At 38.4% G+C, this 22613-nt stretch overlaps 1 protein-coding gene across 7 annotated transcripts in view; it reads right to left on the bottom strand.

Annotated features, from left to right (window-relative positions):
• myom2a (myomesin 2a) overlaps positions 1-22613 on the bottom strand; it is a 38241-nt gene that overhangs the window by 2635 nt on the left and 12993 nt on the right. For 2 of the 7 annotated variants that reach the window (XM_067585487.1, XM_067585490.1), the window contains 26 exons: positions 19586-19785; positions 19449-19502; positions 18063-18190; positions 16417-16600; positions 16126-16143; positions 13706-13880; positions 12950-13071; positions 12393-12410; positions 11800-11987; positions 11504-11630; positions 10692-10870; positions 10453-10567; positions 9624-9783; positions 9142-9248; positions 8975-9019; positions 8738-8874; positions 7535-7679; positions 6620-6679; positions 5979-6046; positions 5757-5870; positions 5581-5668; positions 5455-5493; positions 4694-4799; positions 2143-2306; positions 422-458; positions 301-323 (listed from right to left, as the gene is read on the bottom strand). In XM_067585487.1, coding sequence (XP_067441588.1) covers positions 301-323; positions 422-458; positions 2143-2306; positions 4694-4799; positions 5455-5493; positions 5581-5668; positions 5757-5870; positions 5979-6046; positions 6620-6679; positions 7535-7679; positions 8738-8874; positions 8975-9019; positions 9142-9248; positions 9624-9783; positions 10453-10567; positions 10692-10870; positions 11504-11630; positions 11800-11987; positions 12393-12410; positions 12950-13071; positions 13706-13880; positions 16126-16143; positions 16417-16600; positions 18063-18190; positions 19449-19502; positions 19586-19785 — 2801 coding nt within the window. Of the gene's footprint in view, positions 1-300; positions 324-421; positions 459-2142; positions 2307-4693; positions 4800-5454; positions 5494-5580; positions 5669-5756; positions 5871-5978; positions 6047-6619; positions 6680-7534; positions 7680-8737; positions 8875-8974; positions 9020-9141; positions 9249-9623; positions 9784-10452; positions 10568-10691; positions 10871-11503; positions 11631-11799; positions 11988-12392; positions 12411-12949; positions 13072-13705; positions 13881-16125; positions 16144-16416; positions 16601-18062; positions 18191-19448; positions 19503-19573; positions 19786-22613 lie in introns of all 7 variants that reach the window. The other 5 variants (XM_067585488.1, XM_067585489.1, XM_067585491.1 and 2 more) reach the window with 5 other exon arrangements.

Genomic DNA, 22613 nt, shown 5'->3' with positions numbered 1-22613 from the left:
AGACATTCTGTGATGTAAGTAAACAAGTTTATGAGCAGAAGGAGGAGGAAAACTGTAAAAACTCTATGAACTTTCAAACAGTCATTTGTATTTTGCCTTGAAAGCAAGTAAGCTCCTCTGAAAATGTTCACAGAGCTGTTGAGGTCGCATGAGGGGTCTTTAAAGACATCACCACAATGTGATTCCACATTATCCCTCGACCGATACATGACATTTAAAAAAAACATCCTAAATAGGTCAATGTCTGAGGGAATAATCTCTCACTAACAGTGTGGATAGAATAAATGATGATATACTCACTCTTCTCAGCAAATGCAGCTGCCCTAAAGGGGAAGAGAGAAGGTTGGCATGATTAAAATCTTTTAAATACTTTTTACAGGTTCATGTTAAAGTACTGTATTAATATTGTCCAATAACTTACTTAAGTCTTAGGTACTCCTCATAGGCATCGGTGTATGCTGCAAAAAGAAAAATAATCTCATTAACACACTCGTTCTTCTTAAAGTCGCCAAAAGTTTTGGTTGGTTTTCTTGGTCTCCTCGGCGAGAAAATATGTTGTTTGTAGTCTATTTCATATTTTTTTATTCATATGATGGTATAATGGTAAACTTGACTTCATGCCAACCGATACCTGGCCATGTGCCAGAAATTTGGGAGTAATTTCTGATTCAGATCTGACCTTTGAAAACCAGTTTACTAGAGTTTTACAGTTGAGGAGAAGCATCTCTAAAATCAAACCATTTCTGTCACACGTCACTCGGGGACATTATCCAGGTGCTTTCAGGTAATTGGTTTCCATCTGTGCGTGTCAGTCATACAACTCATTGGTTCTTTCGGATTTTGAATGAGCCAATCACCATCCAGAGCCCTCTACAAAAGAGCAGAACTCGAGAGTGAGGGCCTCTCCTTTCTCCGTCTGTCTGTATGAAGTGTTGGTTCACTGTCAGATAGACTTGTTAAAGCAAATATAGTGGGAGGTTGAGGACGGTAGGTAAGTTGGGGTACTAACATTTTCACTCACGTAGTTAAACGTTGTTAGACACACTGGGTTTATTGGTTGGTGTCCCCATCATAACAGTTTTAGTGACGTCATTTTTATAGATAAGTAAGTTAGGTCTTTTGTTGTGTTTTGTTTTCAAATATAGTTATTAGTGAGGCCTAGTTGTGTTTTACTGACTTTTCTGTTAGTTTGGCACAACCGCTTTGTCTTGTCCTCCCAGACATTTTGAGAACTTTGTGTATTTTTAAATATTGTAAATAGCTAAAATAAATTCTGAGTTTATCTACTCCAACTTTGACTTCTCCAATGTTTGCTTGTCGTGTTACTGCTGCCATTTCCCTTAGTTCCCCCAAGGGGATGTAACAATTTCTGTCTACTTTTGACCTTGAGAAAGTTATTCATGCCTTCATTTCACCCTGTCTGGATATCTCTAACTATCCAATGTGCAAAACCATGAGAGGAAAGCACAGTATCTCAATCTTAGCTTCCCTTCTTTGGTTTCCCACTGCATCCAGAATACAGTTCAAAGTTCTTCTAATCACACACACGTAAAAATGGATTAGCTCCAAGCTATAACTATGACACGCTAAAACACATGTGTAAGGGCGTACACTATTTAAGTACCTAAGTCTAGACTTGCAACCAAACATGATCGTGCATTTGCTGCCCTGGAACTTAAACTGAGGAATGCATTACCATTTACAATCCATGTTACCCTTAAAATGCACCTTTTTTAGGGTTAGGGTTAGGGTTATGGTTAGGGCCAGGGTTAGGGCTAGGGCTAGGGCTAGGGTTAGGGTTAGGGTTAGGGTTAGCGTAATTTATTTCTGATGAGCTGATTGGGATGAATGATTATAAAAAAGCTTTTGCTTGATACAGAAGACAAAGCTATTTGTGTTATAACTGACAAATATTTCACCACTGCAAAAGTGCTTTTGGTGTCTTATGAGTCCATGTCAAAGTCAATAAAATAAAAATTATAACTCAGAAAACACTAAAAACAAATCTATCTACAGAGTCATAAAATAAGAAAAAGTAAACAAAAAATGGATATCCTCATCGCTTGTTGAAATAAAATAAGCGCAGTTAAAGTGTGTTTGTACTGTGTCATGGCTGCTGTGATAAGAATCGTCTATATTTACCTTGTCCAGAGAGGTCAAAGGTCCTGGTGTATGTCTGCTCGCCGTCTGAGATCTCGATGGTGTAGTGACCCTTCTCCTTGTCGGATGGGTCGCAGATCTGCATCCAGGCCATCTCCGTCGTGCCACCGATCCTCATCTTCTCAGAGGAGGCGATCTTACTCTCCCTGCAGGGTGTAACATCACAGGCCGCAGGATTCAGTTTAAACTCGTACTGATAATATAATGAAATGTGTCCGCTACAATGGCTACGGACGGATGTGTTTAAATTCAACAGTGCCACAACTAATGAAGTATTTCTACCATATTAAGAAAAATATCACTGGTAAAAAAAAGTACAGTATGAAAGGTGTGAAAATTTTTCAAAAGATTATTTGAATCTTATATGAGCTTTCAGCAGTCTGAGTTAGTCAAATAAAGTGGACATCTTCCAAAATTAATGTCCTTTGAGTATAAAATTCCTCCTTTTCCAGTAGCAATGTAAGGAAATTAACAAAAAGAAGGAAATTTATACTAAAAATACTTTCCAGATATTCTCTTGATTTGATGAACTCAGACCGCTGAAGCCTCATATACTTCAAACTTGATGTAAACGTTGGAATACATTTTTGTCACCTTTAAATGGTCAGTATGAACAGATTGAATAATTACAGTAAGAAATAACAGTTTTTAATCTTCACTTGGGCACCTGACTGTGAACCCGTCCTTTAAGACATTCAGGCCAAAACATTTACAGCAATGTGTTTTAACAGTTTTTACTGTGGCTTAATTAGGAAGTGTCACATTTCCTAAAAAAACAACTAATAAATAATCAATCAACTCAGGTGTTTTGCTTTTGACAGCTGACAGAAAACAGCTGCTGTAATGTCACTGATTGGCCAGAACAGCAACATATATATGATTTAAGTCTTTGGCTCTTTGTGATTCAGTGATGATTTCACTGTGTGTAACTGTCATAACTAATGGGGTTGAACATGTTTTACTATTGTACTTTTGGTGTACATGTGTCAGGTGACTACAATACAATCACCCTTTAAATGAGCCTTGAGCAGAAGCCAAGTCTCCAAACAAAAATACCTGACACTGCTGATGTAGATGTTTTTGGATTGAAAGGCTGGAAATTATTTTTAATCCTCGACCTCGATTGACCGAAAGCTTTTTCCTGATGAACTGATCAAGTACCAGTCCCTGGTTGCAAAAATCAGCAAGCTCAGATATGAAGATGCTGATAAGAGGAACCACTTTCTTCTGATAAGAGGTCAAATCTCCAGCAACACTTGCAGTATAAAGAACAACTTTAATATGACACCAACGTGTTTTGGCTGGTCAGTTAAAACATCTTAAATTTCAGCGTTACAGCTCATGGGCTTCATCAGCAGCAGCAAACAGATGTCTCATAATAAAGTTGTTCTTTATACTACAAGTGTTGCTGGAGTTTCACCCCTTCAGACTTCTTCCACTCTCCATGCATCTTGTAGGTGTATTAAGCTACCACTTTCTGATAAGCTACCTTTTATAAGGGATTATAAATAGAATGAATGGCTTTATCAATAAATCATTTACTAATTCTTTGCGGATCATTTATAAGCCAATCAGAAGAATAACATTTAGGTTGCCAGGTTGTGGAAAATCCTCCTCCAGCACCAAATTTTCTTTGTCTTTTTAACGCTTTAACTTCATCAGGAAGACCCTCCAATGGGCAGTTTGACCACTAGTAGAAAAGGGCTGCAGGCCCTTTATAAACAGCTAATTGACATTTACAACTGCAGACTTGATTGATTACTATAAAAACCATTCATTAAAGGAGACATAACATGCAATCTGTGATTTATATATTATTCCAATGTTGGATGTTAAACTTGGTTAAAGTTCCTAAACTTGAGGTTAATGTATGTAAAAATGATCCCTGAAAGTCAAAAGCCAGGTCTTCAACCAGTTCTGAATGCTTCGTTTGGAAAGTTACGTCTACTTCCTCTTTCACGTCAGATATATAATGTAAATCATATAAAGATATTCTAGCAGAGCCCCTGAACATAAATATAGACCTGGAAATGTGCATGATATCCCCTCAAATGTTTTACTATAATTTATAATAGCAGGTGACTGACAAAGTTTTGCTGATGGCTTATTAGAAACTGAGAAACTCAAGACTAATTATTAAAGACCCATTATAAATGACTAACCAATGCTTATACTTGCAGACATGATGATATTAGAAGGTATTAATGTCATCGGAGGGTCTTCATGATGAGACAGAGCTAAATTTACAAAGTAAGTTTGATGCTGGAGGAAGATTTTCCACAACCTGGCTTATAAATGATCTATAAAGCATTAGTAAATGATTTATTGACCCATTAATTAATGCCTATTAACCCTTCATAAAAGGACTTATCAGAAGTTGGTACCCATGGGAGATACTGATATATTTGGCAACTGTTAGGGAGTTATGACTGGCTGGTTTACACAAGACAGCTGGCAAGACTCTCTCTCTCATCCCAGCTGCAAAAGTAAATATTTGAATCCGGTTATAGTTAATAAAGCATTTAAACTGTACTTGTGTTTCCAGACGGTCTTCATCTCCTCTGTGTAGTAGTTCATGTAGCACTGCAGCCTGATGCCCTCTGGAGTACACTGCAGCACCAGCTCAGAGGCAGACGCACCTGACACAAACAAACACACATAAACGTACGGTCAGGAACAAACAGCTCAAAATAAACATGTTTTTACTGTCATGTATGTCGGCCAGGTCGACTCAAAAAACATGCCTGTGCAACCAGTAAAGGCCACACGCATCCAGTATACTTATACTTATGTTGCCAGAGCACTATTTGTGCACTTATTTCAGCTTTTTAAGTGTTAAAATGCTTGGAGTATTTCTGTGCATGTGTTGTTCCAATTATTACAGGGAGTTGCTTCTTTTTCCTTTCTATAGGATTTTTTCGGCCAGCACCCACATCCTGGAAGAAGCCATTAGATGCACCGTCACACCTCTTTACAAAATGACCTTTCAAATACATAACCGAAGAGTACCTTAGGTCATTGTTTAAAGGTTAAATTTGTTTTCTCTTTTAACATTCTTTGTAAGTAGAGGCAGTCACACCTCAGGGCTAAGTTGTGATACAGCTGCATGCAGCACAGAGGTAATACTGGATTCACTGCAGTACCTGAGGAAAAACTTGCAGGTACATGTTATCTTTAATCACACTTGGGCGGTTCAAACTGGAGCATTTTTTAAATGAACAAATCAGTCAAACACAATCATTTCATCCTATCAGAAGTTTGAGATGATGCACAAGTCAGCTGATCAAACCTTACCAGCAATGTGGGCGATGGCGTTGATGATGTCGTCAAACACTGCGAATCAAAAGAGACAAAGTATTAAATGTAAAATACTGTATAACATGCTTACTATAACACATAATAAGCATCATAAAAGCGTACCTTGGCCTGAAATGTCAAGCACAGACGTGTCCTTTCCTCTGTCGTCATTGAGTACGGCCTTGTAAATGCCGTGATCTTTTCTGGAGAACTGAAAAAGAAAAAAAAACAAAGATTATGAACTTTGTGATTTCCGACAAGCGCGATAACCGGATGATTAATATGAACATATAAGATACCAGTGGGATGGGAATAGCACAGGCTCCAGACATGACGTTGGGAGGAGTTTCTGGAACAAGCTCTTCGTCCTCTTTGTACCAGTGGAAACTTGTTTCCTTCTTCACGTTAGCAACCTGTCACACAAACAGCACGCAAAAGGATTAGATTGATTTTTGCAGGGTGTGAAAGAAAGTCGAGATTAAAAAAAGGTGGAAAAAGTGAGAGCGATAAGATAAATCTACCTTGCATTCGAGCATAACGGTACAATCCTCAGTGACAGTGAAATACAGATACTTAGAGAAATGTGGACCTGAAAGGACAATAAAGTGGATATTAGTCCAAGTAACATAAAGAGCAACAATGAAGGCAATAAAAACTAGAAAGCATGCAGAGAACACATATCTCTACCAAGGCTGCAAAATCCTCTAAATCTGTCATTTTAATCATAAATATATTTAGATATTTGGCTCTCACAAGAGACAGACAATCATGAGATACAGATGCCAGATTTGTCTCTATTCATGAGAGTGACAGAGCCAGGCAACCATGACCTGGAATGAGCGCCGGGTCGCGGTGACCTGTACCGATGCCAAACATGTCAGTCCACCCAACCAAAAACAGGAGACATCTGGACACATAGTGCAGAGACGCCTACTCGAATTTGGTAAAAGTCACAATGTTAAAAACTCTAATATCTTAAAATATCACAAGTGAATAAACCCTAAATCCACACCAAAGATTAACCAATTATTTTCTGGACAATGGCTTAATTTTCATGTTTTAGCTTTTTTATATATCCCGCTAACTAGCAAACACAATTATATATAATTATTGGTGAAGGGTTGTCCTCTCAGTGTTTACTGGTCTGTGTTTGTATCGGTACCTTGCTTCCTGATGTGCTCTTTCCTCTGAAACTCGGCCTCCTTCAGAGCAGCCTTGAACACTGAAAGAGAAAAAATCCAACATGTGTTTAATGTTCAGTATTTACTGTTACAGTATGTTCTGCCTGTCAAAATACCAAATCATTTAAAGACCACAACAAAAATAAGTGATTTTATTGTTTGGGATTAACTGCAATATCACAATTATATCGTTAAATCTAATCTCCAGAGAATTTGTAAGTATTTAGTTTCTTTCCTCCAGATTTGCAGCATTTACACACAACACAGTCTTATATAAATGTATGTATATTTACTTCTCTTTATGATTGTACATCCGCTAAAGTATGCTTACTTGTACAACAATGTTTAAAGGTTTTTGACCTCTATTAGAGCAAATTCCTGCCAACTATTTCTCTGATACAGATTTTACAGTTACAGATTTCTGAAACAGGTGGCTTTAATGCCCAAAGAAACATAGCAATGTGCCAGTAAAGGCAAAAAATCAGCTTTGCAGTTGTTTTAAGAGGAAGGAAATGCATTCAACCACAATGATTCACATACTGCATCTTGGAGAGTAACACTAAATGGAAACATTTCTTTTGTTTGTTTACAAGAAAACCCCACAAGGCATCTTTCAGTAAAACATATATGCATATGGTTCAGGTGAAGACGATCTCAGTGTGCTTTAAGAAATACTACAGGGGATTTCATAAATGTTGAGAATTATTTCGATCTTCGAGGCCAATTCCCTTAATCATAAAAAATTAAAATTGGTTAAAAAAACATTTCAAGCACAACAAATTCTCATAAACATGAACTATTCCTAATAAATTAGCGATGCTTGTATCACACCCCTCCATTTTTATGACATTCTGATAAACCATGACAGTAATGTGAGGCTGAAGAAAAACCCTCACCATCTCCAACCAGGACCAGGGAGCTCTGGGCCTTGGCCTTGCCGTCGTGGATCTGGACGGTGTATGTGCCCTCGTTGGCTCTGGTGAAAAGATCCACCGTCATCTCGATGATTCCTGTTGACACATCGTGGCTGATCTTGTGGCCCTGAGAAGAAAAAAAGGAAAATATTTATTGTTCTGTATGTATACTGTACATACGAGACCCTCTCCACTCAAAAATGTGTTTTTCTTCTTGTTGGATGTTTGAGCTTCATTGTGCAGAATGATAAATGTGTAGAGTTTGTTTCCACATTCACCTGCTGAATGTGGAAAGTTTATCTTTGCTCACTGAAAACCAGATTTCAATTATGATTTGTGACATCTCAACTAGTTTCGAAGTCAATCCTGGTCCAGCATCCAACTTAAACAAGAATGGACTTTACAGTGACGTAGGAGACGTCTTGTGTCCAGCAGTTAAACCTCTGAAATAAGATATATTGCCATTGTAAGGATTTTAACATTGTAATTATACTTTTTTGGAGGAAAATCAGACACACATTATTGTGCCAAGCAGAGTATTTTTATGTCTTAATAATACATGTCTGGAGGGGATCTTTAAAAAAACCTTTATTATAGTGGCAACATGATAAAAACAGGACCAACATGTATCGACCAGTCTTCCTCAGAGGACATTAATAATCTACATTTAGTTGCTTTCTAGAAAATTAGGTCAGTGTTAGTCTTGTGTGTTCAAGACCTGTCAATGAATTTACAGCTGAAAAACAGGCTCCATGTTTGCTTTACATTTTAATCTTTGGTTTCCATCTTTACTTTTACCATTGGTCAAAAACATAAGAAAACAAGTAGTCAGCAAAGTTAAATATGAAAAAGAAGAACATGATGAGTCATGAGATCATTTTACCTGAAGCATTTCATTTGAAGGACAATTAAGACTAAAAGCTGACTGATGTACTGTTGTACAGGGTTGACTTGGCTGTGTTTGTTTGGATTCCTTGACAACAAGGTAACAGTGTCATCAAGTAATGTAAACCTTCAGCCTCGGAGGGCAGGAAACACAGCGTGTCAGGTTAATATCGTTGCCTCAAGGTGCAAAGTTTTGTGTTGTAGCTTTAGGGATAAGTTGTGCAAAACAGGGAACACAACACTCTCATATGATTACACTTCAATTTTGAAACTTAGACAGTATGAATGTTGAAACGCTACCTCGCCGCTGGTGACCTCCTTGTCGTTAACGATGAACCTGTAGGACACGTCTGGGGACAGTTTGTAGGCTTGCAGCCAGAAACGCACGTGTCCCTTCTCCAGAATCTCATAGTTCAGACCATGTTTCAGAGGAATAACTGCACAGAAACAAAAAAGAAAGACACAAAGATTAGATTCTGAGGAAATAGTGTTGATTTAACAGATACGACAAGTCTGCTGAAGATCCACAACACTCACTTGGATGTCTGATGGCATGGCTGAGCTCCAGCATGGTGTTCAGGGCTGCAGAGCAGATTCAACAAAACCAACATGAGCAACAAGCCGACCACAAAGAATTCTGAAATCTGCTTTGTTAGTATTCTGTAGCTGTTTATTACAAATTATTTGTTAACTAGATGACGTACCGTCCTCAGCCAGAGTGTGGCTGGCAGAGACTCCATCTGTGTCAGTGACGACCACGGAGTATCTGCCCAAATCGTCCTTATCGGGGTTGGTGAAAGTCATTCTAGAGCTGAGAAACAAACACATTTATTTATTTAATTATTCATTTTTTCTTTTCTTTTCTTTTTTAATTTCACACAATGTGCTGTAAACAACAAATTCAGGCAATTAAGAGAGTTTGTTGAATCCAATTTGGAACAATTGTACGAGCAAACCTTGCAGAAAAAAAGTCTTTTAAACGAGTTTTAGGGGAAGAATACAAAAATGTTTTTGCATGACGACCAACGTCTCTTGTCTTCAACTGATGACTTCTTATATTAACACCTTAAAAGTGCCTCTGTGCAGCAGAATAATTCATTCTTTCATGAAAATCGTTCCTGTGTGAAGTCAAATAAACATTGAGTTCTGCATTTGCGATGTGTCGAGAAGATAACAGCGAGCTTACGTTCTGCCCTCCGTTGTGACAGCGACCCTGGGGCAGTCGCCAATGGGTTTGTAGTTCTTCGACCACACGAACTTGGAGGTCTCGCAGATCTCACAGGCCTCGAGAGACAGGAAGATGTCTCCGGTCTCCTCATCTACACCGGCCACAATCTCCTTGGTGCCTGTGAACATGGATATCAGCTTAATATTCGGTCCACATCCATCAAGACTGAGCTGTGAGATAATCTGTGTGTTTCTTTGCACCTTATAAATTGAACAGTTTAAGATTTTCATATTATTCACCAAGTTGTGGTATAAATTTTTACAAAATTTGATAACAAAGCATCTTGTAGCAGCTAAATTGAAAGTCTTTACGCCTCTTTTCCAATGATATTTCAAGTACTACAATTTGGGGAAGTTGGTGTTTTAATGGCTTTCTTAAAATAAATAAATATAAATCCTCTGAACACATCAAAGACCTCTTTGTGAGGATTAAGGACAGGCTTTCATTTCATTATTCTGATGACATACAGCACCAACCAAAAGTTTGGACACACTTTCTTATTGAAGTGAATGGGAACGTCCAAACATTTGACTGGTACAATTCCAGTAAACATCGATAATCCATTTGTTGGTCTCAGCTCATACATCAGCAGCAAGATGCATTGCTGTCTACACCTTTTAACCCAATCACTGCCAATTCTCAGTCAGTGTTTTGGAAGCTAGAATGATGTTAATGTCCAAATATTCAAATTCAAATTCCTGAAATGCTAGCAGGTGTTTTGTTAACATACAGAGGTGTGGTGCAGAGTAAATCCAACACATGTAGCAGTAGATGTTAGCAGTGTTACCTGGAAGAGCCTTGGCACAGACCGGCTCAGACAGCTGAGAGTGTTTCCCATGACCGCTTCCATTGACCGCACAAACTTTGAACACGTAGGATTCACCTTCCTCCAGACCACTCACCTGCAGGAAACCACGGAAAACATCCTCACATGTATATTGTGACAGGGGTTTGGGAGGAGGTTCTGGTATTTGGAGGAACAGTTTGAGTACAGTATTATATTCAGTTGGACGGGCGGTTTCTCACCTGCAGGTAGCGGTGGTTCACGGCATCGTGATTTAGGGCAACAAACTCTGATGAGCCCTTTTTGGCCATTTCCACCAGGTATCCGGTGACTGCGCTCGCTCCAGTGTAGACTGGAGCTTTCCAAAGGAGGACCAGGGAGTGACTTCTGACCTCACTGAAGCTCAGATCATAAGGTGGACCTGTCAGTGACAAAAACAAAAAAAAACATGAGCGGGAGCAAAGAAAGGAGACAGCCTGCCTCACACTTCTATCTGTAGTTTGATTGTATATTGTGATCGGTCACATGAAAGTTTTCCTTAGAATTTCTACATTTTTTAAAGATTTAATTGTCCATTAAAGAGACAATTATGTTACATAATAGTCACAACAACATCCGTTTGTCATATTCTCCTTTCTCTTATCAATAAAGTGTGACACAGGTGACTTACTTGTAAGCCCCATCCTCCAATGTTCAATAGATGAAAATGTGAAAAATAGATTTTTTAAAAGCCAATTATTGCGCCTGAGCAGGTTACTGTTCAGCCATAATAACTGATCGATTACACTGACAACCATGTGCATATATGGTTCATTTACAGCATCTTCTAAAGGACAGTTAAACAAACTTACTTAATGCAGATTTTAGAGCTTTAATAATTTGCTATTCTTTGGAAAAGTGGTAATTTACTCTTCTGGGAACCCCAAAGAGCCCAATGACACATTTATTGGAAGCAAATAAGTATTCTGGTGAATATGACACTTGAAAGGACACAGGAAGATAGAAATCTGATGGCGCAGTATTATTTAAGAAGCATTGATGGCTGATGACTTACCAGGCTCCTGCATGGTCCAAGCTTCACATTTCATTGGGGTGCTGGGAGTAGAGGGCAAGCCCACACCGGCGAGATTAGCGGCCTGGACCTTGAACTCGTAGAAGGTTCCCTCCGTCAAATGTTCAACCTGAAGATACAAAGAAAGTGGTGTGAGGTTGATTATCAGATACAACGATGTGTGGTGGATGACTTTGATGACTTTTTTGTTTATGCAAGTTAAGTTTAAACTCATACACAACATTATATCAGTCAGTTTTATATGTTTATTTCCTGTCTGATTGTCTGATTCCACTCACAGTACAGACTCTCTCCTTGATGGCTGTCAGGTTGACCTCCTTCCAGTGTGAAGAGTCGGCGTTACGCTCGCTGACGTAGTAAGCGGTGACCTTGGAGCCGCCGCAGTGTTTGGGACTCTTCCAGGCAATAGTCATGGAGGAGCCGTCACAGCTCAGCATGGTGATGCCGAAAGGAGCGCTGGGAGTTGCTGAATCACAGAGTTTCATGTTTACAATACATTTACTTCACATTTTAGACACTCACCCTTATACAGAGCTGCAAAATAATTTTTAATTAGAAAATAACTGTGTGTTTGGATGATTTGAGTGATTGTGAGCTGCCTAAGCACTTCATGCATTTGTGTTTTTAAACTATTTATATGTGTCATACCACGTCACCACGGTGTATTCTTAAAAACATGACTATCTGGATATGTTAAGTGCTGAATAACTGTAGTTTTAGCTACCTGGTACTAATGTTTTGTGAAGCAGAATGTGATCTTTGGAGTCCTGTGATTACAGCACAAAATGCAAAGTGAAAGTGCAAAGTGGGAACAGTGTGTGAGTAAAGTGGGAGAAAAAAAACCCTCATCTGCATCTGATTTAATACATACCATATTGAAACCCCCCACCTAGACAGAACAATGGAATGAGCCATAAAGAACGTCAAATGAGAGAAACTGTGGTAATTTCCAGATTTACACATACATATTGTTCTCGTCAAATTAGACCCATTTTTACATTTGAGAGCAGTAAAAACAACCTAAACACCTCTCTTTATGAGCCAGGAATTTTATGACTTCTCCCAAAGTGACCCAGAATATACAAAATTGGAAATATTTCAACTTGCAGCTGCACATTTTTGTACATAAAGAGTGTTCCAGGGTAAATTTGACCCGTATTTATTCAAAACTACACTCTTTCTGCTCTCTGAAAGCTTCATTAAGGATTAATCATCCATTTATTAATGACTGATGAGGCATTTATGAATGAAAAATAGATTTGTGGTTCAGAAATGTGGTATAGAGACTAAATATGAGGGGATACTGTTTAGGGACATTTTCTATGGGCTTTTATCAGTTGCCATTATGAAGCACCGTTTTAACCCAATCACCCCACAATAACACTTATTAGAAACGTGTGTTTATGATGAATGTGATGTCGCTCTTACCGAGGGCGGGCTCGGCAGCGATGGGAGAGGACTCCTGAGACTCGTCGCTGAGGCCGTACACGTTGACAGCTTGGACACGGAACACGTAGGTCTCCCCCGGGGTCAGGCCATGGACCACAAACCTGAGACACACAAACACACATTCAGTTTATCTTTAAAACTAATAAAATAAACAGTTACTACAGTAAAGTGTTGTGCTGTAAAATCATTATTTCCTTCTTTAACATCTTTGGTTTAGCGCTGTTCACAAGTAAGACATTTTGTGTGTCTTTATCAAATGACTTTATTTATTAATTGTTATCATTTTGGAACACAGTATACATTTGGTGCTGAGGTGATGTATGATGTAAAAGCTCTTTAACATTCATGAGTTCAGCCTTGGGCGATTTATTTTACAGGTAGAGATTTTTGTTTTGAAATTAATGATGAAGTTCGTAATATAACATTAGGTTGTGCCAAAACTCCTCTACAGAAATTGCTTACACAACAGTTTTATTTGTATTAATTCAATTCTGTGCTGTTAAATTGACAAACTGAGGTGAAAACATGTAAAATCTCAATGTAATTCACAATGAATCACAATAAGAATAGAGCACAAATCACTTCATTGCTAATGTTGTAACAGTGAGAGTCAAAGTCACTGTACCCACTTGTTATGTATGGTAGAAAGATATTAAAGTGATTCAAAAAACAAGCTATAAATGTAACTTATGTCTTTTTGTTTTTAATTTTAAATGAGACTTTTCCGACACTCACCTGGTGTGTTTGAAGGGTTTGTTGTTGCACGGGAACCACTCCTTGGATCCGACAGCGCGGCCGTCAATGTAGTATCCCACGAGGTGCTTCAGATGTTTGGGAGGATCCCACTGCACGAACACAGACGACTTTGTGTTCCTGGTGGCGATGACCTGGCCGGGAGCAGAGGGGACGCCTGGTCACCGGGGGGAGAAAGAAAACATGATTAATTACTAATTAATGATATTTAATACTAATGATTCCAATAAATGGTACATCTTTATCCCTCAATTTATGTGTTTAAAAATGGATCAATGTTGAGGAGTTGCATTCCAAAATTATATGTAGATAGTTAAAAACAATAACAGTAAAGAGATAGTAATAGATACATATAGTTAAACCTTCTTTGGTATGAAAAACACATTCAAAAGTATTATTGTCTGTTTATGTTATGCATGGTCTTTTCATACAAGTTAATGTAACTTTGCTTTAACTGTAGCTGCTGTTTGAAAAAGGTAGATTCCTCATTTTGGACATAAACTTATGATTTACATTAAATTGTCAGACATTATCAAATAAAAATGTAATATGCACAAAATATGCAGAGATATAATATTATTTTATCCAAGAGATATGAGAATAAGATGAAAATCATAAGATGTATTAAACCAACTTTACCACCTACACTTCCTGGAAGCAGTGAACCAGTCCTCATCCATACTATCTGCTTCTCCAACAACAGAAATACTAATAATTATCTGTAAATATTCCTGCAGGTCTGATCTGTGCATTTTATGTCCTCCACATCTTGTACTGCAGGTCATAAAATTATTGCCACTGCTGCCAGTTTTGGTGTGAAACATGCAATACTTAAAAGGTTTGTGGTGATTTTCAATGAAATGTTAGCCGTCGTTGTGACGGTTCACTTTTTTAAAAGTTTATCTTAAAACAATCCTGACGTGTCCATATGTACATTGAACTGTTCAGTGGTTTCTATTATCATTCCTTGTGTCCATACTGGCTGCAAAAAGGTCTCTTTTTCTCTTTTTAGGTCTCTCTGTTTACAATTATTCTTGTTCTGTGCAAAAAATGAAATCAAAGTTTAACCGAAGTTCATATGAGGCTTCAGCGGTCTGAAGTCGTTATCTTCCAAAGTTAATCTTTTTAGTGCCAATTTAACCGCTTTGTGTTTCTGTTTCTTTGCAGCAGCAAAGCACAAAGAGGGAATTTTAAACTAAAATTACTGACCTTGGAAGATACCCACGTGATTTGTCTATTTCAGAAGGCTGAAGACTCGTTTTGTCTTCATCTAACCTTTAAAAAGCATTTTTGCACAGAACCAGGACTGTTTCTCAGTTAAGAGAGAACTCATTTTAAGATCTCTATATGGACAGAAGGAATGATTACAGCCTCTAATATCCCTTTTAATGTACATATGAGCAGACCTGTGTTGTTTTAAGATAGACTTGAAAAAACGTGAACCTTTAAGTGAGCATACATAGTTCTGAACAAAACAGGAAGTTGGGTCAGAACGTGACGTCAGAGGGGACATGATTTGAAAGACTCCCAGGTTGGATCTTTGTCAGGTCAAAATGTTTCAAACATTCAAAGATCCAATGGGAGTCTGTGTTCATGCATCACTGTTTTCAGAAGGAGACATCAGACATTTAAAATACAAGAAGCACCAGATCGGTCAGGTTTAATGAAGGAAGGACATCTTAGGCTGGAGATGTACTTGCTTTTTAACCACCTGTTCTTGAAGACAACCGGCTGCGTCTTGAAGTGTGAAGTGTTCACATACTCTGTACACCATGTTTCAAGTGATCATTTAAACCCAAATCATGATCTTTCTCTCACTCTAACCAAGTGGTTTTTGTGCCTAAACCTAACCAGCGTTGTCACATCGTAACAGAGAGCAAGAGTTTTGCAAATCTAGGGTTCCTGTCTAGATACGACCTTCTATTAAATTGTATTTAAAACTTTCCGCCATTGTTGTCGCTGCTGACGTGCCTACGCCCCTACTGTTCATGCGCGTATTGAATCTTGCGGCATGTAGCGTTAATTTCTGACGACGTGCACGACCAACGCTCCAAACTGACGCAGGATACGCGAGGCGGCCATCACAGGCGCATAATTAAAAGCCAGTACATCTCTGGCCTTAAAGAATTTTGATGATTCTAATGTGCTGCACTTTATGTAAAAAGTTACTAAAAAAAACAAAAAGAAAAACAAAGTTTCATCTTCTCCTCTATATCATAATGCTTGTTCATCTGATACTGTATTTCAAACAGTACAAAGAACTGTATACAAATATTTCTCCTGTGTGCTCTGCCCATCACTCATGGTTAGAAAACACACACAAACAGTGGAAAAGTGAACAAATTTGTGACGTTACAGCAGTGTGAAACATTACTTTTATATTTCCATTAAACTGTACGTACCAATCGGCAGCTCAGTACCTGCAACATACAGTGACTCATTTTTAACAAAAGTTCAAATCAATTAGAACATTACATGTGTTGAGTTTCAAGTCTTTAACAGTGGTCTAAGAGAAGATTTTGGGTTATGAGGTTGCTATTAAGCTCTGTAATAGAATACAGGAGTGAACAATGATTATTTATAAAACATATCACTTCCTGGCAGTTGTTAACACAAAAATCTAGTCATATTTGTGTGTACTGTACTCTGCTGACAGTGTATCTGAATGTCTGTGCACTGGTCCCGGCCCTTACCATACTCATCAACCTTTTGGATGGGCTCAGAGGGCGCAGAGGCCTCGCTGGAGCCGTACATGTTGACAGAATACACTCGGAACTGGTACTTTTGCCCGTCTTGCAAATCAAAAACTGGGTAACGAGGGGAGTGCAGTTTGACTGCTGTGTTGATCTTCTGCCATGCTCCAGTGCCTGCTAAGCACTGTGGGAGAATCGGGGAGGGGGGGGGGTCATGAGAAGGTACAGCCATCTGCGACAACCTCATCAATGTAGCACAAACACAAAGACGAGCTCTCAGTGTGTAAGTGATGTGTTTCTGCATGGTTGGGGCTTAAATTTAGTTTTTTTTTAGATGTAAGTATATAACTGATGTAGAAATCTGAAATATCAAATAGTGTGTAAGTGTCAGATTTTATGAAAGATGTGATTCTTAAGAAAATCTGCTATTTGATGCATTGTAGAGCCCAAACAAGACTGGATTTTTAGGGCAGATATCCATGTTGTTCTTGTCAAGCACTGAATAGGAAATCTGATGGTATATTGACATCAGTATTCTTTTTCACATAAACACATTACATCAATAAAAAGTTTTTGCATGGGTCCCTGAAAAAGACTGACTATACTGTGCATAAAATCAGACAATAAAAACATTTTTTATTGCAATTTCCTTTAGAATATCTGCAAACATTAATGCAAATTCTAATATATCTATGATAAACCAATATTAACCAATATTATTGATCATGCCAATGTCATTTGGGCTCTAGTACCTCTAGTACTTAAGATTTAGATTTCTATCATTTAGCATTAATTATTTAAATTCAGTGAAATTGCATATGTGGAAATGATGTGGAGTTTATTTTTGCCATATTTGACTGAAAATAAGTGAAGCCCCAACAGCGAAGTGAAACATGTGAGCTGTAAGTGCTTTCATACTCATGTGCTTACATTAGATTGGAATAAAAAAAAAAACACATTTAACTTCTTAAACTCTGCCAGACTCCATATTTACAACCTTGAACTTTCCTTTAAAGGCGCCGCTGCACACCCACGGTCCACCTACACATGCAATTTCAGTTATTTGTTGTTAATTAGAGCTTTCTCGGCACCGTGTGCTCCGGTGCAGACTGTTTGATGTACATTTTCCTGATTTTCCTGTTAGCTTTGTCGCACCTTTAAGGGTGCGATAAATTACAGCTTTATCAGTCTTATTGGTACGTGTAGTCAGGGGACATCTCTTTCCCAGCATAGCTCCACCAACCTTCAACTGGAACAAAGGTCTCACCAGCTAGAATAAGTGAAACAAGTGTGTGGGTGAACAAAGCCTTTAATTTGTAGTAGAGATACCACAGTTTAAATAATAGCAAATTAGTCAGGCTGACTTAAAAAAATAAATAAATAAACAACTATAATATTTCTAGTCAGTGTAATGCTACAGCCATGAAACATCACATATATTCAGTTATGCCTTTAAAACAAGCAGGATTTTATTATATGTGATACTATCATGTAGCGCTGAAATTGTTTTTACTTCTTTTGGAATTTCAAGGGAAAATCCAGAGTTTAAGAGGTTAATGTTGTGTTTATTTTCCACTACAGTGCAGCGTTGAACAGTGAGCTACATTGACGGTAATATGGATGGCCAAAGGTGGAGGGACACACACCTTCTCAATGACATACCACAGCGGGGCTCGTCCACGAGGGCTGGGAGGCTTCCAGCTCAGCACAACGTACGATTTGAAAATCTCAGATGCATGCACATCGGTGGGCTCTCCCGGGATAGTTACATCGCCTAGATTGGGAATGAACGGTTTTGAGGCAGAAAGTACAAACAGTAGCAGCTATTGCAGAAGTCCCACATTATGCACTTTCTTTATACTGAATCTTAAAATGATGCCAGAGTGTCTTTAAATTAACTTCCACTGGCTGAGATGTCACACTATACTGTTTCAATAATGTACTTCATGATATTATATAAACAATGTATTTACTTAAATTTGTATTAATCATTGGAAGTGTGGTTGTTGAACAAATGTAAGTATTTCTGCTAAAATGATAAAGAGTAGAGTTTAGCTTAGAATATGGAAAGAAAATCTTTAAATTTTTCAGAGGGAGAAAAGAAAGAAACCCTTTTATGAGATATTAAATTAAATTGAGCCATGAAAAACACCTTCAGTACTTCAGGCACAGATACACAGCACATTATTTTGTCAATTTTAAACTGTCAGGACTGGAAGTTTAGCAATAATTGAGATACTATGCAATAAAACGTGGGACTTCTACAACAGCCTCATCTGTAAAATGATATCAACGCATATTAGTTTTAGCACTTATATTTTGCTTTTTAAATTAGTTTTTGTGTTATCGTTTAGTACCGGAGGTAAGACGGAGCTACTCGCCACACTTCAGAGTAGGAAGGAAACTCTTTAAGCGGTTTAATTGAAAAACATATTAAAAAAAGGTTTTTAGTCAATTAAAGCATGGATGGAGGAGTCGGTTAGATCAAAGATGGTACTGCAGTAGTTAGAATGGGGTGGGGGTTAGGTTTGCTCTGTAGTTCATTTTATTTTGTGTAATTTTCATATTTTAATTTGAACATTTGAGAAAAGCTTGTAGACAAAACTGGACTCACTCATGACTGACCTAAAAAAGTAATTAAAGTATTCTACATTCATATCAAACCTGTGTTTAAGATAATTAAGAGAAAGTAAAAATGAATATCCCAGTTCTGGGATTAATTTAAAAAAAAAAACCTGTGAACAATGTTAAAATTTGAGATTAAAGAAAAAGCATACTGAAATTTCAAATATGAAGATGTTGGGATGACATCATATATGAGAATCGGAATAACATTTACATTTTTTTTTACATTAAACTGCGTTTTTATTTACAGTACAGGTCCCTTTTGAAAATGTAATTGTTATTATAAAGGCGCTTGTTAGGAAAGGGGGACTTGTTTTAGTATTTGGTCTGCGGGAGATTAAGATGAAGTGGTTTAAAGGTTGGGAGAAAGCAGATCTTTCTACAGTCTTTGTACACTACTACCATACCTTCCAGTTCATCATCCTTGATCACTATGTCGTATTTTCCTTCGATTTTAATCACTGTTGCAGGAAAACAACAACAGATCCGTTAGGAAACTCTCGCATCCCGCTCTTCTGTATTTTGTATTTACCTTCATCGGTACCTTGCAGCCTCTCATGCTCGGCGGCGTCGAGGGCGGTCACTTTGTCCGACTTGCGTGACGGCCTGCTGATGCCGGCGCTGTTCACGGCTCTGACCCGGAAGTGGTAGGAGTGGCCCACGCTCAGGCCGTGCACCGGGTATTTACAAACCTTCACTGGGGCATCATTGCACTGGACCCAGTGGTCGCTTCCGGCTTCACACCTACACATAAGGATGACATCATCACTCTAATGACATCATCAGCAAGAAAATCTAATTTTCAACTTTATCAACTGAGCGCTGTGTGAAAGAACAATCTGTGGTCAACAGACTTTAGCATTTTTGCTGTAGTGTACATTTACTCTAGATGTTTTTTACATCAACAAAAATGCATTGTAATGCACTGATTAATGTAATTTATGCCCTGTTGGTGGCTTCCATATCACATGCAAAACCCATTCATGGTTGAAACTGTTTTACTGTACAAATATTCCAGGTAAAGTTCATCAAAATAAAGCTTTTTTAAAATTGTTTGACTGGTTTTAGGTCATGGAAGAACCAAAGAAGGGCAATTTTCCAACAAAGTGTAGTTGGTCTTCTAACTATTAACTGTACTATTAACTAGTGTGGAAAGGATAAAAACATTGCAGATTGCCTTCACACTCATTTAGGTTTTGAAGTTTTTTAGTTAAAACTGCGTCCATTATTTTTATTTTGGGTCACTCATGGGCAGAACTTCACAACATGGTAAAAACAAAACATCTGACATCCACTAATAAAGTCGTTCTGGCTAACATGTTAGCAAACAGCTACCTGCTGTATTTACACATCCAGCAGATACAGAGCAAAATAATCATTCAGTTTGTGTTTGTGACCCTCTGATGAATTTAAGAGAAATATTCACTCTGCTTTTAGTCCTGTTTTAGTCTTTAACTAGTTGTCTGTCTGCTGTTTGGTGCTGGGCAGGTAGTGTACCGTGGGTTTATTAGCGCTTTTTCATTAAAAACAGCTGCCTGCTGCTGCTGGATACGAGTTTGATGATAAAGAAACTTTGTGGGCCACAAAACCAAAACAATAAGTTGAAGGAGGCTTAAAAAAAACCTTTAGTGTTGAGGGATTGAGAACACTCTTCCCACCTTTGAAGCACATTAAAAATTCTCTGAAGACTATAATAAGATAATAAAGCTTAAATATGAGTACAACTGCATCCTGGGTGAAATAAATGAATGAATCCTGGGACAAATAAACAACATCCTGTTAAAATTAAGACAAAAGCAATTTGAAATGGGAGACAAGCAAGGGGGGCTCCTGGTGTGGCAGCTGAGGGGCCTAAAGGTCAATCCATTGCATCAGATCGAGGGTGGGCACCCTGTCAAGTAACCCCAAGCAAATAAATGACTATTTTAAAGAGTTTTACAGTGAACTCTACACTTCTAAATGTGACGCCACTAACTCTGACTTGAATGACTTCTTTGACCCTCTTGTAATGCTCAAACTCAGCGACGCTGTCAGGGGACCTAGACTCTGATTTCACATCGGAAGAAATAACCTCTGCCATTAAGTCATTTCATCTTGCAAGGCAGCTGGGCCAGAGGGATTTGGCTGCGAATTTTATAAGAAATTCTGTAACATCCTCGCCTCGCTCCTCCTCAGAATGATATCTAGCTCTAAGAGAGACAAAGCCTTGCCTAAAACACTGTATGAGGCTAATATCTCCCTCATTTTAAAGAAAGGTAAAGAAGACACAGACTCGGCCAGCTACAGGCCCATTGTACTCCAGAACTTTGATAGAAAGGAAATCACTAAAATGCTGGCTAACCGGCTAAAGAAGCATTTGTCATCTATCATTCATCCTGATCAGACAGCATTTGTCCCAGGGAGGTTCTCCTTTTCTAATGTCAGACGCCTCCTTAATACTATGTATGCTGATCAAGGGAAAGCCAGCGGAGCAGTGATCTTATCTTTCGATGCACAGAAGGCTTTTGACCAGGCTGAGTGGCCGTACATGTCGCTGTACAAATTTGGGTTTGGTGAATCATTTATATCCTGGGTGTAACTGATATACGCCAGCCTAATGTGTTCTATCTTAACCAATGGAGACAAGTTAATCTTTTTCCCTTATACTGCTTAGTCCTCTCTTGCTGGCCCTCTTGGCCGTCACACTGGAGCCCCTTGCCCTAAGAATAAGCAGTCACCAAAACATTGTGGGTCTGAAAGTGGGAGGTATGGAAACACTCATTAGTTTATATGCTGATGATGTGATATTGTACTTAGAAAAGTCAGTCCCCCCTCTCCTACATTTAATCGCCTTTTTTGGCAGGTTATCTGGATACACAATCAACTGGACAAAAAAAGACTTCATGCTTCAAAATAGTTAAAGATAACTTTACCTATCTGGGCTTAACAATACCCAAAGATCCTAAACTAATAATTAAACTAAATTTTGCAGAGTTCATTTCAAAACTCAAATAGATCATAGAAAGTTGGAAAATCCTACTTTTGTCCATGATTGGCCACATAAATTAAATTAAAATGGTTTCCCTTCCCAGGTTTCTTTGCCAAAACATCCCCATTTTTCAAGCATTGGACTCCACAATTTTGTCTTACATCTGGAATTACAAGAACCACACTATTTAGAAAATCCATTTGCAAAAGCCCAAGTCTGCCAGTGTTAGGGCTCTAATGTTCTGGCAACAGGGGGCTTCGGGTAACTCGGCCTCTGCGGCCCCCTTGTAGCTACATACGGAGGCTAACTCTGTTAGGAGTGCTAGGAAAGAAGAAATGGGCATTGAACTATCAACTAACTACTACTATTGAACTAAGTTGCATGGGTTTCTATGATACAATCCTGACGGCAGACACCAACTGATCCAGTTCAAAGTTGTCCACCGTCTTCACTATTCTAAACTCAGGTTGCACAAGGTTCATCCTTCTGTCTCGCCACTGTGTGACAGATATGAAGTGACAGGTTGCACATTGTCTCACGCCGTCTGGTTCTGACCTTCACTGACTGGATTTTGGACCAAAATATTTGACTTTTACTCAAAAGC

The sequence above is a fragment of the Thunnus thynnus genome, chromosome 3 (assembly GCF_963924715.1).
Source record: "Thunnus thynnus chromosome 3, fThuThy2.1, whole genome shotgun sequence".
Taxonomy (NCBI): domain Eukaryota; kingdom Metazoa; phylum Chordata; class Actinopteri; order Scombriformes; family Scombridae; genus Thunnus; species Thunnus thynnus.
This window is presented reverse-complemented; position numbering and strand designations above follow the sequence as displayed.